At 30.6% G+C, this 16,161-nt stretch overlaps 3 protein-coding genes across 4 annotated transcripts; all 3 read left to right on the top strand.

The window, feature by feature from the left end:
* Positions 1 to 510: 510 nt before the first annotated feature.
* On the top strand, positions 511 to 3,797 carry LOC9310325 (cyclin-A2-1). Its single transcript, XM_002874212.2, has 12 exons — positions 511 to 594; positions 1,117 to 1,426; positions 1,494 to 1,635; positions 1,825 to 1,946; positions 2,051 to 2,143; positions 2,248 to 2,381; positions 2,624 to 2,699; positions 2,794 to 2,870; positions 2,973 to 3,006; positions 3,098 to 3,247; positions 3,330 to 3,464; positions 3,529 to 3,797. Exons 2-12 carry the CDS (start codon positions 1,148 to 1,150, stop codon positions 3,586 to 3,588), a joined length of 1,302 nt encoding a protein of 433 aa, XP_002874258.1. The 5' UTR covers positions 511 to 594; positions 1,117 to 1,147; the 3' UTR covers positions 3,589 to 3,797.
* Positions 3,798 to 6,990: 3,193 nt separating this feature from the next.
* LOC9310324 (F-box protein At5g25290) lies at positions 6,991 to 8,552 on the top strand. The gene has a single exon (XM_002874211.2). It carries the CDS (start codon positions 7,259 to 7,261, stop codon positions 8,417 to 8,419), a length of 1,161 nt encoding a protein of 386 aa, XP_002874257.1. The 5' UTR covers positions 6,991 to 7,258; the 3' UTR covers positions 8,420 to 8,552.
* A 1,708-nt stretch (positions 8,553 to 10,260) lies between these two features.
* LOC9310323 (ethylene-responsive transcription factor SHINE 3) lies at positions 10,261 to 13,270 on the top strand. Of its 2 annotated transcripts, none has more exons than XM_021020431.1 (3): positions 10,261 to 10,696; positions 11,744 to 12,227; positions 12,648 to 13,270. In XM_021020431.1, exons 1-3 carry the CDS (start codon positions 10,617 to 10,619, stop codon positions 12,753 to 12,755), a joined length of 672 nt encoding a protein of 223 aa, XP_020876090.1. In that variant the 5' UTR covers positions 10,261 to 10,616; the 3' UTR covers positions 12,756 to 13,270. The 2 variants fall into 2 exon arrangements, with proteins under 2 accessions (XP_020876090.1, XP_002874256.2); XM_002874210.2 differs by having other exon boundaries at positions 10,262 to 10,696; positions 12,598 to 13,270.
* Positions 13,271 to 16,161: the final 2,891 nt, after the last annotated feature.

Below are 16,161 nucleotides of genomic sequence, written 5' to 3'. Positions count from 1 at the left end.
CCAAAATTTAGTATGAAGAGTAAATTATACAAAAAATAGATTGGGTTCTAAAATATTAGAAAAAAAAATTGTGACGATGTTCATGTTCCTCTTCAATATTAGAAAAAAAAAATTGTAACAAAACATAGATTGGGTTTTAGTAAATTGTCTAATGGGCTTTTAGTTTTTTTTTTTTTTTTTTCATCAGGCTTTTAGGTTATGAAACGGTTTAAGCATGGGGCACATTGAATAGTGTAAGGAGGAACAGATGCAATAGAATAGAGCGCGTAACGGCTGATTAAATCTCGGATTAAAAAAAAGAGAATTTACCACAACAACAAGACCAGACGTCAAAGTGTCAGAAAAACCACTCTGTCAGTGTCACTTACTTCCCAATAAAAATCCAAAAGTTTATCATTTGTCCTTTGACCATAAAAAAAAAAAAATCATTTGTCCAAATCCCAAAGTCTCTTTCTCTTTTTTTTTTCAACTTAAAACAAAAACAAAAAGTTTAATATCTGAAATTCGAAACGAGACCACAAAAATCCCGCTCACGCTCCTCCTATTTCAACACACTCTCTCTTCGCCATTGTAGATCATTCTTAATCTCTAAAGGTATCACATCATTTTACACGTCTCTCATTTCGATCGATGATTTGTTTTATTTTTTTCGTTCATAATTTGAGGTTTTTGGTTTGTAGATCTGTTTTTTTCTCTCTGTTTTTATTTTTCTAAGTGTTTGTAGTTTTTTTTTTTTTTGGTATGTTTATGTTTTACTGAATTCAGACAATGATTTGATCTCTTGTGTGTGTGTTTTTTGTTTCTTGTTATTGTCACGGAAACATTTAAGAAAAATGATCAAAAATTTGATGTTACATATGGTCGGGGAGGTTAATTTTTGTATAGAATTTTTTTTGGGTCATAGATGAAATTTGATGTTAGAAACTTGATTTACTTGTTTGAAGTTCTTCCACTCAATTTCTCTCAAGCTAATGACGTTGAGATCTGATCTCACTAAGTGAGCATGCCAGTTTTATTGAAATTGAATTTTGCTATTCATTTATTCCATTCTTTAATACTGATTGATTTTGTTTAATGTAATAATATTTTGAAGACTAGATTCTGTTGACTCTGCAGGTTTTGACTTGGGGAGTTCCAGTTTAAAATTATGTATAGAGTTTCTTCAAAGCACCCTAATGCCACGAAGGAAGCAATCTCTACTACGAAAATTCGAGATAATAATGTGAGAATCACTAGATCAAAAGCTAAAGCCTTAGGAGTGTCAATGTCTCCCTCAAAACCCGCTTTTAAACAGGAACCAAAGCGTGTTGCTAGACCGAGTAACAAACGAATGGCATCGGATGTTACTGCCTATAAGCATAAGAGACGGGCGGTGCTCAAGGATGTGACTAACACTTTGGCAGAACGTGCAGAAGGCGATATTAAGGTAACGGTTTCTTATGCTTGGTGTTTGTTTTCCTTTAGAGTTTCTACTTACTGATACAACGTGACAGGCTTGTAAGCATGGTCAAAAAGAGACTAAGCAAATATCAGAAGATGGTTTGGTAGATGTGGATGCCGAAAAATCGAAATTAGCAGAAGATTTATCAAAGATTAGAATGGTTGAATCTTTAGATGCCTCTGCTCCAAAGCAAAGTAAGAAACTTCACTACTAAAGAATGCAATGATAGAATTCAAAAATGCTGGAAAAAAATAGTATCATATTTCAAACCTCTCAGAGAATCTTATTTTCAAAAATAGTATCATATTTCAAAAAAATAGTATCATATTTTAAATGAAGCATATACCAAAATGTTTGTTACTAAAATTTACTGGATTGTGCAGAAGAAGATGGATCGGATGTCGCGGATTATCTTCAGATTGTAGATATAGATTCCAATGTCCAAGATCCCCAGTTTTGTAGCTTGTATGCTGCAAGTATATATGATAGGAGTCATGTTGCAGAGGTTTGCATTACATAATCCAAATACTTGGTCTTATTCTATCTTCTCAAAAGATGATTACGTTTTGATATTTTGAGTTATTTATATTACCACTACTTTTTGTACAGCTTGAACAAAGACCTTCAACTAGTTATATGGTGCAAGTGCAGCGAGATATCGATCCAAACATGCGCGGAATTCTGATTGATTGGCTTGTGGAGGTAGGAATACAATATTTGCAATGCATAGTTTTACTTGAAGTTGTGGAGCAAATTTAAAATTGAATTGTTAAACTAAGAAACTCTATTGATGTTATTTCTTTCAGGTTTCTGAAGAGTACAAGCTGACTTCAGATTCACTTTACCTTACCGTGAATCTAATTGATCGATTCATGTCTCATAATTACATTGAAAAGCAGAGGCTTCAGCTACTAGGTGTCACTTGTATGCTAATAGCCTCGTAAGTTCCCATTTATATTCTTTCCTCAATTTCAAGTTATAGAAGGAAATTTCATTTAGCAGCATTCACAATGCAATGAGTGTAAAACTGAAGTATAAGTGGATGCAGAGGAACACATGTTTGAAGCTCTGAAATGCATTCTAGGAATAAAATTCCAAGTTTCACTCTGGAATTTATAGTTAATTGTAGATTATTACTTCTCCATTAACTAATACATTGTTCCTTGTAACTTGTTGTTGAAGAAAATACGAAGAGATTTGTGCACCGCGGTTGGAGGAGTTTTGCTTCATTACAGACAATACATACACAAGACTAGAAGTAATTAACTAACATGCAGACTCCATCTATATTAGTGTCATCTAAGATGATTCACTTTTGTTAAAAATATTTTTGTAAACACCATTATTTTCAGGTACTAAGTATGGAGATTCAAGTTTTAAACTTTCTACATTTTCGGTTATCAGTTCCCACCACCAAAACGTTTCTCAGGTAAAACACTAAACACATCAAAATGCACCATTACTCAAACATTGTCTGTCTCTTTAACGTTTTCAAAACATTATAAATTCAATTTCTTCTTCTGTGTTTAAGGCGGTTCATTCACGCAGCTCAAGCGTCTGATAAGGTTGGTTACATTGATTCATGTCACAAATCATTCTCAGAATTTTAAATAACTTGGAATCAGTAAACTGATTTTTTTTTTTTTTTGTTCACAGGTTCCCCTTATTGAGATGGAGTTCTTAGCAAACTATTTCGCGGAACTAACTCTCACAGAATATACTTTCCTAAGGTTCCTACCATCCCTAATTGCCGCTTCAGCGGTTTTCTTAGCAAGATGGACACTCGACCAATCTAACCATCCTTGGGTAAGTGAGCTCACATTTCTTCATTGTGAATTTTTTTACCTCATTGAAACAATTTTGATGATGTGAATGTTATTGCTTACAGAACCCAACTCTACAGCACTATACCAGATATAAAACATCCGCTCTAAAAAACACGGTACTTGCAATGGAGGATTTGCAACTCAACACCAGTGGAAGCACCCTTATCGCTATACGAACCAAATACAACCAACAAAAGGTACAATGAAATCTAAGAAAGTGGACACTGAATTTGGTCTCTAATTCTGTATAAATTTTGACAGTTTAAAAGAGTGGCAACACTAACATCTCCTGAACGTGTCACAACACTCTTCTCAAGATGAAACCGCGGATTTTGGATTCTCCTGATATGACCAAGTCAGCACAACTCTCTGGCTTCAGCATTTTGTATCAGGTGGATCAGTCCTAGTTTCAGACACCAGTTTTGGTCTCTACAGTTATGGAATAGTTTGACACATTGAGATTGTCCTTTTACAGTAAAAATGTTATAGAATTTTGTAGACTCATTAATAAAGCAAGTGTTCATGAGCCATTGTAAAAATCAGTACAAAGTCATGTCTGTTCTGATCTTACACTTCTACTAGATCATAACCCATGCTGGAACAGCACGGATGAAATTTTAATTTTTAAATATTTATATAAAGTTGGATTATTGTTTGTTTTATAGTACAATTTTAATAATTCTTTACATAGTACAATGACATATAAGGAATTTTTATTTTATTTTGTTTGATGAGAAAATATTAGAGGTGGGGTACGGTTTTTCGGTTTAGTATCGTTTTTTCGTTTTGTAGAAAGTGAAACCATATAGAAACCGTATGTAATTCGGTTTAGTTACAGTTCGATTACGGTTTTTTACGTTTTTTGGTTAAAAATAAAACGTATGTATTTGATATATGCTAGTAGTAAGTGAAAAACAATTGCGTATATAATAAACATATTTTGGTATATAATAAGATTAAATTCAACCCGTGCATACCTATATTTTTATTTTAGAATCCCAATAAAAAAATTGTGTGCACAATCCATCATTCATTATTTCATATATACTTATAGAATCAAAATTTTAAATATTTAGAGGTGTCAAACCTTATTTAACTCATCTCATCATATAATCTTAACATGGTTTCGGTTATAAAGATCATAACTCTTTTTATCATATAATACATTACATTTAACCTGGTACTTGCTATAAATATTTTAAATATTTATGCTTTGAAAAATGAAATTAGAGTATTTATAACTTTTATCTTTTGATTTATTAAATATTTATGATATTCTTTAAAATATTATATTAAACTATTTTTAAATTTTTCCAAAGTAAAATGTTTTTTTCTTTTTTATTGTAGAATATAAAATTAAGAATTTTTTAAAAATAATTGTATGAACTTAAATATAAATATTCAAATAGTTATAAGGATCATAACTCATTTCATCATATAATACATTATATTTAATCCACCGTCTATTATAAATATTTTTTAAATATATATGTTTTAAGAAAACCAAATTAGTGTATGTATAATTTTTAATTTTTTTTATTTATTAAGTATTGATGATATTTGTTTTTAAATATCAAGTAAAACTATTTTTTCATATTCCAAATTAAAATATTTAAAATTTTATCGTAGTATATAAAATTATATATTTTTAAAAAATATATGAAATTGAATATAATTACTCAAATTCTGACCCGTTATTCAGGCGGAATTTTTGTTGAATTTATTTTTGTTTAAAAGAAATATATTATCCAAGTCTAAATTTTTGACTCGTTAAATTTTTTTTCATAAATTGAATAATTTATATTCGTTTTTAAAAATTCAAATTATGACATATGCAGAAAAAATCTATTTTTTATTATTATATGGATGATATGATTATTTATTTGTTTTACAATAACATAATCATATAAAGATGAGATGTGAAATATAATGATTAATAACAAATCTCTACACTATTAAAAGAGAAGTACAAATGAAAATAGGTCGGGTTAAAATCAGAAAATTGACCCGAAATTGTGAAATCGGATCTTTAAAATTTTTTTGGAATATAAATTCGAATTAATAATGAAAAATTGAAATAAAATCAAATATTTATGGAAATAAAATCAAATATTTATGGAAATAAAATAAAATCTGATTGTACTTATGGTAACTAATAATAAAAGCATATTCCGAACAATATTATACATTAATTACGTATAATAAATTTGTTCATATATTTTTGGGACTAATTCCATAACAATCAATGTTTTTGTCATTAATTTCGCTCATTTTAGCCAATTATCATTAATTAAAAGATATTTTATTTGCTTCTAAAGATTTCTAGAAAATTTATCACAAATAACCCATCTGTTTTATAAATTAAATTGATATTTTTATTTTGGTCGTGTAAATTAAATAGATATTTTTATTTTGGTCGTGTAAATTAAATAGATATGAAATCCATGTAACTAATTTTAATTTAATTAGATTAAATCGAAATTATGATATTTTCATACCTATAGCTTACCAAAGAAGTTTAATTTTCAATTTATAAAGATTTTTTGAATATGATTTTAGAATTATTCAACAAGATGATAAGTATTTATTAAATTTTGTGAATCAGGAAAAATAATAATTAATTTTTAATCATTATACTTCATATTTCAATCTCTCATCTAACAAATAAGATACATATTCTATTATTACTATGTCCAAACTTCATTTTGTTGTATGACTAAATAATATTCCCATTAGAACTGTCAAAGCGAGTTGATTCGTCCCGTTGAGTCCGTTTTGCGATAGACAAAAAATATTTTCACTTGTGTTAGTCGGTCCGCATGACCCGCGGGTAGCATATATGAAATACAAACCCATCCCACGAATGTATGCGGATTTGCGGGATTGTCCATGGATTTTGTTTAAATAAATTTAAAGTAACCAAAATTTAAAATACTACTAAAATAAATAAATAAATAAAAATACTATTAAAAGTTTGTTTAAATTACCACATGTTGAATAAATTATAATTTTATCAATAAATACTAATATGGGGGCTGATCCGCCAACCCGCGGATGAAAACCGATTAAACTTATGACCCACTGCGAATTAATCCATGTAGCCCGCTTATTTGCGGGTTTAATATATTTTCCCAAATCTTCCCCATAGTGAGATGATGTGGGCTCGACCCGCGGTTTTTGACCTATTTTGACTGCTCTAATTCCCATGAATCGTCTAATTTTAGAATTTTAAAACACAAAATTCTATTTTGTAAATCATAATTAATACGATGGGTATATTTATAAATAATTTTATATTTTCTCTACAATTCGTTATTATGAATATTTATAAGTATACTACACGATTCGTTCTACTAAAAAACACACACAATATTAAACGCAACGTATGTAAACCAATATTCTCCTGCGGTGGACCGCGGGTCCGATCCTAGTTAATATGGTAAGTTAGATATCAAATCTTATATATTCATTTTGATTGGTCATTTAAAAATAATAATAATAATTTATTTTTTGTTTTTATAATTAAATTGTATAAATTGACTTGTTTATCCTTAATAAGATGAATTAATTTACTCCTGAAATTTTATCTCTAATGGCATTTTTAAGTAATTTTTTACAAAAAGAAAGGTTAGTTAAAGGTATCTTATAAAGTGTACTCTCTAAATAATAGTATAGGATATTCAAAATATAAAATGTTTTTATTTATTTAGTTTTGGTTACCAAGTGATGTTCCAATGGTAATTACATACCATTGGGCTTCTTGCTAACGAGAGGCCCAAAAAAATCTTCACAATAAACAAATATTAAAACCCTTTTGTTTCTTGTTCAAGAAACTCGACCTAATAAGCAATAACAGATTCTCAAATCACAATCTGCATCCCAAAACCTCGATCACCAGTTCACAACAATTACACAAACTTCGATTCCCGAAACTGTAGCTAACTCAACAAGCAATAAGACGCGGTTGATACTTTGGTTGAAGTTTGGAAGCATGGTGACTCTCTGGTCGGAGATCCCTATGGACATCTTGAGATCTGTGTTCGAACGTTTGAGTTTTGTGGATTTCCACCGCGCTAAGATCGTGTGTTCGAATTGGTATTCGTGTTCGAAACAAACTTTGCCTCGAAAAAACACATCTCCATGGCTGATTCTCTTTCCAGAGGAGGATGGTAATTGTGCTTTGTATAACCCGGAGGAAGCTAGGGTTTACAAAACCAAGAGAGACTTATCAAGATTTCGATTCTTGGCAAACTCAGGTAAATGGTTCTTAGTTCTAGATTCTAAATTCAATCTTTATATCATAGATTTGTTTAGCGAGAAAAATATCGATCTTCCACCTCTAGAGTCATTCAAAGGTAACAAGTATAATCTTAAGAGAGTCGGAGATAAAAAGATCAAAGAGGTAAGATTAGAAATCGGATATACCTCTTTTGTCATCCTAAAAGCGAAATATCTGAGAGGTCTTTTGTGGGTAGACGAGAAGAAGGAAGAGTACGTTGTTGTTTGGTACTTCAGTGACAAGTATAAGATTGATTATTCAGCCTTTTGCAAGAATGGGGAAGATCATTACCATGAGATTCCAACATACTTTGGCATATCTGATATGGTACTTACATCTTATGGTGACAGTCTTTACATCTTAAACACTAGTGATTACATTGAAAAACTTGATTTGTCTGGACAAGAAGGTTTCAAGGATGTGTCCAAGAATGAGGCTATATTTTTACGATTTCGTTTGCCAGGTCTTCCAAGGGATTTTAAATTCACATATGATGCAAAGGGTAGCAATAGCATTGCTGTTACATCATCAGGAGAAGTTTTGTTAGTCATGAACATCTTTTCCGAGTCAACAAGGCGTAGGATCTTCTTTCTCTACAAGGATCCGGGTGGGAGCATTTACAACAAGCTTGTTGAGGTAGATTCTTTAGGTAATGAGGCCCTGCTTCTGGATTTGGGTATAACCGTTCCTGCTGATGGTGACCTTGGTATCGAACCAAACTCTATCTATTTCACTCGTCATGATCGTGTCCGTTACCAGAAACGTTCATGCCCGGACATCTGTGTGTTCAATCTTGAAACAAAGACCCTCAGACGTTTCCCCGGTCTCTCCAACTTAAAGCTCACGGATGCTCGATGGTTTCTCCCGTCTTGATTTGTTTCTTTTTACTGCAATTTGGTGTTCTTGAGAAATGAACCACACTTTTGGTGCTTTAAAAATATTCTCAGGACCAGAAGGCTTTGTAGTTAGCAGTCTTGACATAAATTAAACATCATAAGTTAAGGCATCTCTTCATAGACACTGAACATGTTTACTTGAAAATAATACAAATTGGGATTTTCTCTTGTGCCAACCTTTTCCTGTGTTTAGTGACCATATCAAAAGTCAAAACTAATACTTTTGGAATAATGTGAAAAGCCTATCGGATACGGCCATGTAGGGTACTGTAAACCCCATCATATATATGAAAAACCCATTTAAACAAACATCTATCAAGACAACATTTGTTGAAAACTTGGCTTTCCATTAACACGTATACATGTCTTTCATAATATCACATTAAAGATGAATATTAGGTATTTTTTATCGTAAATAAACGGGAGTGATTTATAATAAATAAATACTCTAAAATAGTACTAATACAACAAGTTTTATAGAAAATTAAAATACATACTCCACAAATTTCCAAAATTAGCATTAGTAAGTTTACACAATAACTATTTTACCCTTTTCTAATTATCTAAAATAATAACATGAATTACAATTTAAAATCATGATTAATTTACAATCATATGAAACTTCAAACGTCAATCAAATTTTTATACTAGTCATTTTGATATTAATTTTGTTGTATTTTTGGAACTTTAGATATTGTGTACTAAATTTGGTAACAAAACTTGTTTTAGTGCTGTTTGTGAGAATTGGCCATTTCTAAACCAATATTTTTATTATTATTCATATAATTAAACATTTATTGAATTATCTTAGCTATAACCAATATAATGAAATTTAGAATTGTTATAGAAATTTTAAATAACTCAAAACTGATCTTTGTTAAACATCTAAATATTGAAAACAACAAAAGGATTACCACCGCACCTTTCCTGCATCCCCTTGTACCATTTGCCTTCATAGACTCATATATTCATGTGGCTGTCACATCCTTATATATATATTTCAACTTATTCATTTAATTTTGTACGTTTAGAATATGTTGGTGAATTCATTTATTCAAGCTTAAGGTTTAAATCGTTCTTGTCTCCTTTACGTTCATAACATTTAATGGACAACCACTACTCTAAATATCCGTGGACTTTACCACGCTACGCACCGACAATTCTCTAGCCTTTTCATTAATTGATCAGTAAAACTTCTACAAAAGTGTTTAGTTATTCTCAGAAATTTTTACCGATAGTAACATAACCGTAGATGATCGAAAAAGATTTAGGTGAGCATTTGGCTGTGTGTATATATAACTGAGATCTGTTTGTGTCGAATTAGTAGATCTATAAGAAATCGAACAATAAAAATTATAATGATGAACGAAACTTGTTTTGACGTAGTTTTCACGTCATTATTTAGGTTATCTGGTAGTAAAATTTAATACAACATTTAATTTGAATTGCTATGTAACTCGGAATAAATTCGAGGGCAAGATGTGATCAGTCTTCTATAATCTTTACAAAAAAATCAGTATGAGTTAATATAGGATTATAAATAGAAAGACATCTATGAATAATTGAATACACATGGGACATCATTATTATAATTAACTATACGATTTATGCATTTGGTTACCAAAATCCACTAGGCTTCGTAATTGGTTGTATCAGTGTCCATTCGATAGTTTGCATTACCGTTAAACACTTAAACAATAAAACGTGATCTATTTATAAAACGTAAACATTTCTTCTTATCAAATATTCACATAAGTAATGAAGAAAAGAGACAAATTGATAGATTTTTACGTTCCGTAGGCAATAAGAAAGATGATCACTTGGTACCATTTTATGGTATGGACTATGGACCGACACCAAGTATTTGTACGTTGTAGATTAATTATGTGTTTAGCAAAACAAGTATTTGTGCTTGGACTATCTTGTCATGTAGTTTTTTAACGTTATATATAACCAATAACCCCACATGACACGGGAAAGAGAGAGGACAGACAATAAATACCATAAAAATAGTAGAGAGGACGTGGGAAAAGCAGAGGGTTAATAAGTGAGTAGTTGGAGGTAGAAAGATCAGAGACGAGGAATCTCTCTCCCTCTCTGTCTCTTTCTCTCCTATTCTTAGTTCGTGTCAGAAACACACTGAGAGATTAAGAACCCTAATTTAAAACAACAGAATGGTACATTCGAAGAAGTTCCGAGGTGTCCGCCAACGTCAGTGGGGTTCTTGGGTCTCTGAGATTCGTCATCCTCTCTTGTCAGTTCTCTCTCCCTCTATCTATAAACAGAGACAACATTATAAATATGTTTATGCAAGAACTAAATAGTAATATACAAGTCTATACTATGTGTAGAGTTTACATTTTTGGTGTACGTGTAGGGCAAATTTTCTGATCTTTTACGAATGACTATTATTGATTATATTTCCGAAGATTCATGCAATAACTCTTGTAATAACATGCATATTTGTTTAAGTCGTTTTCCTTATTTTTGTCCAATTAAAAAGACACGTTTATTAACGTATACATATGTTAAGTATTTGTAGTTTTGGACCTTTGGTGTGTTGTATTTGAAATTTTGAGTGTACATAAATAAATGCTTTGTCATATCATTGATACTGATGTATTTTCTATGTCTTAAACATGTATTTAGGGGCAATTGTGAATCATATATCTTGGTATTTGTGATTCGTACTTTTTCATCCAAATCAACATATTTTAAAATCCATATATGCTCTGCCTCTTCAACTAGCCCGCTATCAATTTGACCTGATATATACTCCTTCCGTTTCGTTTTAGTTATCGTTTAATGTTTTTTTCACACAAATTAAAAAAAGCATTAAATTTTCTGTTTTACCCTTTATTAATATATTTTATAAAAAATTTCATTGGCCAAAACAATAAAACAGTAGGGATAAAACTGGAATTTTCACTAAACATTTGCATTGAAAACCTAAAACGACAACTATTATGAAACAAAATTTAAATCCTAAAATGACAACTAAACTAAAACGGAGGGAGTATATTCTTTGGTTAAATCTGTTTCATCTATATATAGTAATAAAATACATTAGTCATTAGCTATATCATTTTATTAAAAACTGAAAAACCTTAATTACTAGTAGCAAAGAATTGGGATGGAAAGAACACTACTCACTAGTATAAACTTTCCTCAAAAAGAAAACGATTTTTTTATCAGTAACATGATATAACAATTTTGTTGTGTTTGTTTCAATACTTGTAAGTTTGAATATAATTTGTGTTTTTTGTTTACGTAACTAATGTGAGTTTATGTGAGCTATCAGGAAGAGAAGAGTGTGGCTAGGAACATTCGACACGGCGGAAACAGCGGCTAGAGCCTATGACCAAGCCGCGATTCTAATGAACGGCCAGAACGCGAAGACTAACTTCCCCATCATCAAATCCAACGGTTCAGATTCCTTGGGGGTTAACTCTACGTTAAGGTCTCCCAAATCATTATCTGAACTATTGAACGCTAAGCTAAGGAAGAACTGTAAAGACCAGACACCGTATCTGACGTGTCTCCGCCTCGACAACGACAGCTCACACATCGGCGTCTGGCAGAACCGCGCCGGGTCGAAAACCAGTCCAAATTGGGTCAAGCTTGTTGAACTAGATGACAGTGTTAACGCACGTCCCGGTGGTGATATTGGGACTAATAAGATGAAGAAACGAAACGATGACGTTCAGGAAGATGATCAAATGGCAATGCAGATGATCGAGGAGTTACTTAACTGGACCGGTCCTGCTTCTGGATCCATTGCACAGGTCTAAAGGAGAATCATTGAATGATAATATATAATATAGTTGAGGGTTAATAATAATCGAGGGTATAAGTAATAATTACGTAGCTTTTTAATTAATAATTTTCGAACATATATATGATAGCTCTATAGATAGAAATAAGTACGTATATATACGTAAACATTTTTCTTTCCAATATACTATATGTTGTGGTTTTAAACTGATGGCTATTTTTTTATTTAATTATTTATGGAGTGGTTGATATTTTCTGTTAGAATTTGTCGACATGATATAATTGCTGGAGACTAGTCATGATGATAAGAACTTAAGAAGACAAGTGGTAGGATGATAATTAACTAGTTTAACAAGTAATGCAAGGTCTTTTTGGTGACAGACATGGTTACTAAGATCAGAGAGGATGCTGATAATTGGTTTCTGGCACAGCAAGTTGACAAAGAGGAGGAATCAAAAGTGCTAAAGTCGACTGCTGGTACAAAGAAGTTTTGGAGACCACCTGATAGGCCATGGTTAAAATGCAACTTTGCTTATTAAGGAACTGGGAAGGTACAGTCCTACTTCATAGTAGACGAGCTTTCAGTTCTGTTTTGTCTAAGTTGGATGCGGAATTTGAGTGTTGGCTCTGGGTTTTGGAGAGTTTGAAGAGCCTCAAGATTAGAAGAGTTATCTTTGCTGCAGAGGCAACTCACTTGATGGAGGCGGTGCTCAGACCTGAAGCGTGGCCTTCTTTCAAGTATCACTCCGAGTTGGTTTTAAAAGGTTTAATGCTTATTCCTTCGTGGAAGCTACACAAATTAAAGAGGATAGAAAGGCAAATAATGGTGCTTTCCTTATTGCTCGTAGCGTGACAAGAGAGGATCGAAGCCAAGCATATGTAGCCTCGGGCTACCTTTTTTGGTTACATGAAGTGTTCGCAAATGAGATGTGCATTACTTGATTGTAATGGCTTTTTGTCGTCTCGGTTTGTGATTGTCTTTGATCCTTTCTTTTTTGTGTTCGTTTGACTGGTTGTAATTAAACGTCTTGTTCATCAATCCATGGTATCATTCAGACGAAAAAAAAAAAAAAATGAACATTAAATGTGAAAGAGATTTTTCACTTTTGTTAAACACATCTGCGAATCAGATTCTTGTGATTCGAGTGTTAGTCCTACCTAGACTAAGAAAGGTTTTACTATTTTAACATGGTTACCTGGGTTGGGTAAAGTTCATGTCCTGTCCTTTTCCGTCTTGTCCCATTTCTGTTTCAGAATTTTCATACGAAATTTTATACCTTAATTCCCATTAAGAAATAGGATTATTAATTCCCTAAGTCTCATCTGCAACGTAATAAAATCTTTTTATTATGTACATATACATATATATATTCCTGCAAAGTGTCCTGGTAAACTTTAGCAATGTTGTATTGTGGTTGGCTTTGTTCTACAATGTTGCTGCGAGTGATTTTAGCACGTCGTGGTTCTTTAGATGTCTTCGTTCACACCTTATCATTTGCTTTGCTTATTGTGATTTATAACCTTTCCCTTTGATAGTTTCCATTTAATTTAGGGTAATATTACTAACTATCTAAATTTGACACATAAATTAAGAAACTAGCAGAGAGAGAAAATTATGTCGGAAAACAGCATGGACCCACCTTGTCTAAAGAGGTGAAATAACAAAACCATCCTCCGTTTGTTTTGAGATCTACAGTAGGCGACATTGTTTCGTGATATTTTTCAAAATAGCACGTAAGATCTAAATTTCACATGTTATATTTAACTAAAATACATGCTATTTAAAAAAACGTAGTGAATTTTTAAGAAAAAACATTGTTACGTAGTGTTTTTTAAAAAAAAAACATTGTTATGGAAAAATTAAACTTGAATAGAATCTTTTTATAAAGATATAACATGTGATCTTAATAAAACCCGTGAATTACTAGAAAATAAGAATCTTTTTTTAAAGAAATTACATGTGATCATAATTAAAAACGTGTATTACTACAAAATAACATGATAGCGAAAGATATTAAACTGAATAGAGTGTTTTTTCAAAGAAATAACATGTGATCTTAATAAAAACCGTGAATTACTAGAAAATAAGAATCTTTTTTAAAAGAAAATCACATGTGATCATAATAAAAAAACGTGTATTACTATAAAATAACATGATAGAGAAAGATATTAAACTGAATAGAGTGTTTTTTCAAAAAATATCATGTGCTCTTTATAAATAACGTGTAAAACCGGAAAATAATATGATAAAAAGAGATATATTATTCTATCACATGTAATTCAAGAAAAAAACATGTTATAAAGGACATGTGTGTAATTACACGTGCTTTCCGACATCCAACAGACAAAGTACTATAGCTCATGGCTATTTTCTTAATTCTTTTTGAATCCATGGCTATTTACTATAAATTCTCTTTAATTTAAGGTTCTTGCTTCCCTTTTTTAGACTAAGTTTCCGGGGATATATTGTTTTTCTGTTTGCTGTTGTAATTCAAACTCGTATCCTTCTTTGGTTATTCTAATTAAAACCGATGAAAAAAAAAAACTTTAGCTATGTAGCATTGCTTATAGAATTTTATTTTACAACAATGATTATGATATTTGATTTTTTAAAAAAATTTTTTTACTTAGGCATGTACGTGATGATAATAAAGGCGATTTTGACATTGTTTTTTTTTTGTTTTTTTTTTTTGTTTTGACATAGTTTCACAGACAAGTTTAAGTAAATCATCTTAACATAAAAAAAAATAGAGGTTCAAGTTAAATAAATCTAAGCCGACTAAAATAAATCAACTAGCTCAAGTTGAAACATTTTATCAAGTGCTGAAGTGCACCTCCTCCAAGTCTAGCTAGCATCTCAAGTTCATATATAATGGAGACACTTGGATTACCTGAGAAATTTTTTTTTTAATTTTATTTTATACTCCCTTTATTTCAAAATATTGGATGTTTGAGTTAAAAACACACACTTTAAGAAATTTATTTTTCTTTTAGAAAATATTATTTAATATTTAATTTTAAAAAGTTCAACTAATGATATTAAAGAATGCAGAATACAAATGGTCATAAGATATCAAATGTATTTAAAAGTTGCATAGAAAATTGTAAAACATCTTATATCTATATATATATTTTTGGAGTATCTTTAGTAAATAAATCATAGAGTTCCACCTTATTTACGAGTCTATGTCATTGACATTTATTATTTAGTTTTACAAAATTTAAATAAAAGATATTAACCAAACGATATCTTGCCTAATTTGTTTCTAAAAATCTGTACACAGTTTTTCCATATACTTCAAAAAAGAATTCCGTGAAGTTTACTCCACAAGATATGCATAAAAGTATAAAACCGATTTATAGAAAATATTTATATTAATATTTTGAATAAAAATAAAACTACTAATTTATAATAATCAAAATATTCACATAGAAAAATCATATAATTTATATGATAAATTTAAAATATATATTAGCAGTATAAATTTAAAATCAGTCAAAGAACAATATACCACGGGTGAGATCCTAAAAATTTTGGATTTTATAACAATAATAATATTGACGGGTTTATATGGGATAACGGGTTTAGGTCGATATTAATAAAGAATGGTATATCACGGATGAAATCCTAAAATTAACAATCAAAATACAATTATACAACCTTAAACACAAAATAAAACATACAATGAACAAAACAAATACAAATTAAAATATAAAAATTTTAGTTATAAGAAAATCGACCCACGGTATACCGCGGAATAAAATATTCAAAATTTTAAAATTGACCATACATCATTACTTAAAAAATGTATGTTTTCGTATCTATACTTCAAAAATTGAAACCTAAACAATAGTAATTATATACTAAATAATACATAGATAGATTTCTACATTTACAAATACAAACTAATATGATATATCTTCAGCAGTTAATCTTTTAAAAAA

Source organism: Arabidopsis lyrata (genome assembly GCF_000004255.2).
Source record: "Arabidopsis lyrata subsp. lyrata unplaced genomic scaffold ARALYscaffold_6, whole genome shotgun sequence".
NCBI classification, from domain to species: domain Eukaryota; kingdom Viridiplantae; phylum Streptophyta; class Magnoliopsida; order Brassicales; family Brassicaceae; genus Arabidopsis; species Arabidopsis lyrata.
This window is presented reverse-complemented; position numbering and strand designations above follow the sequence as displayed.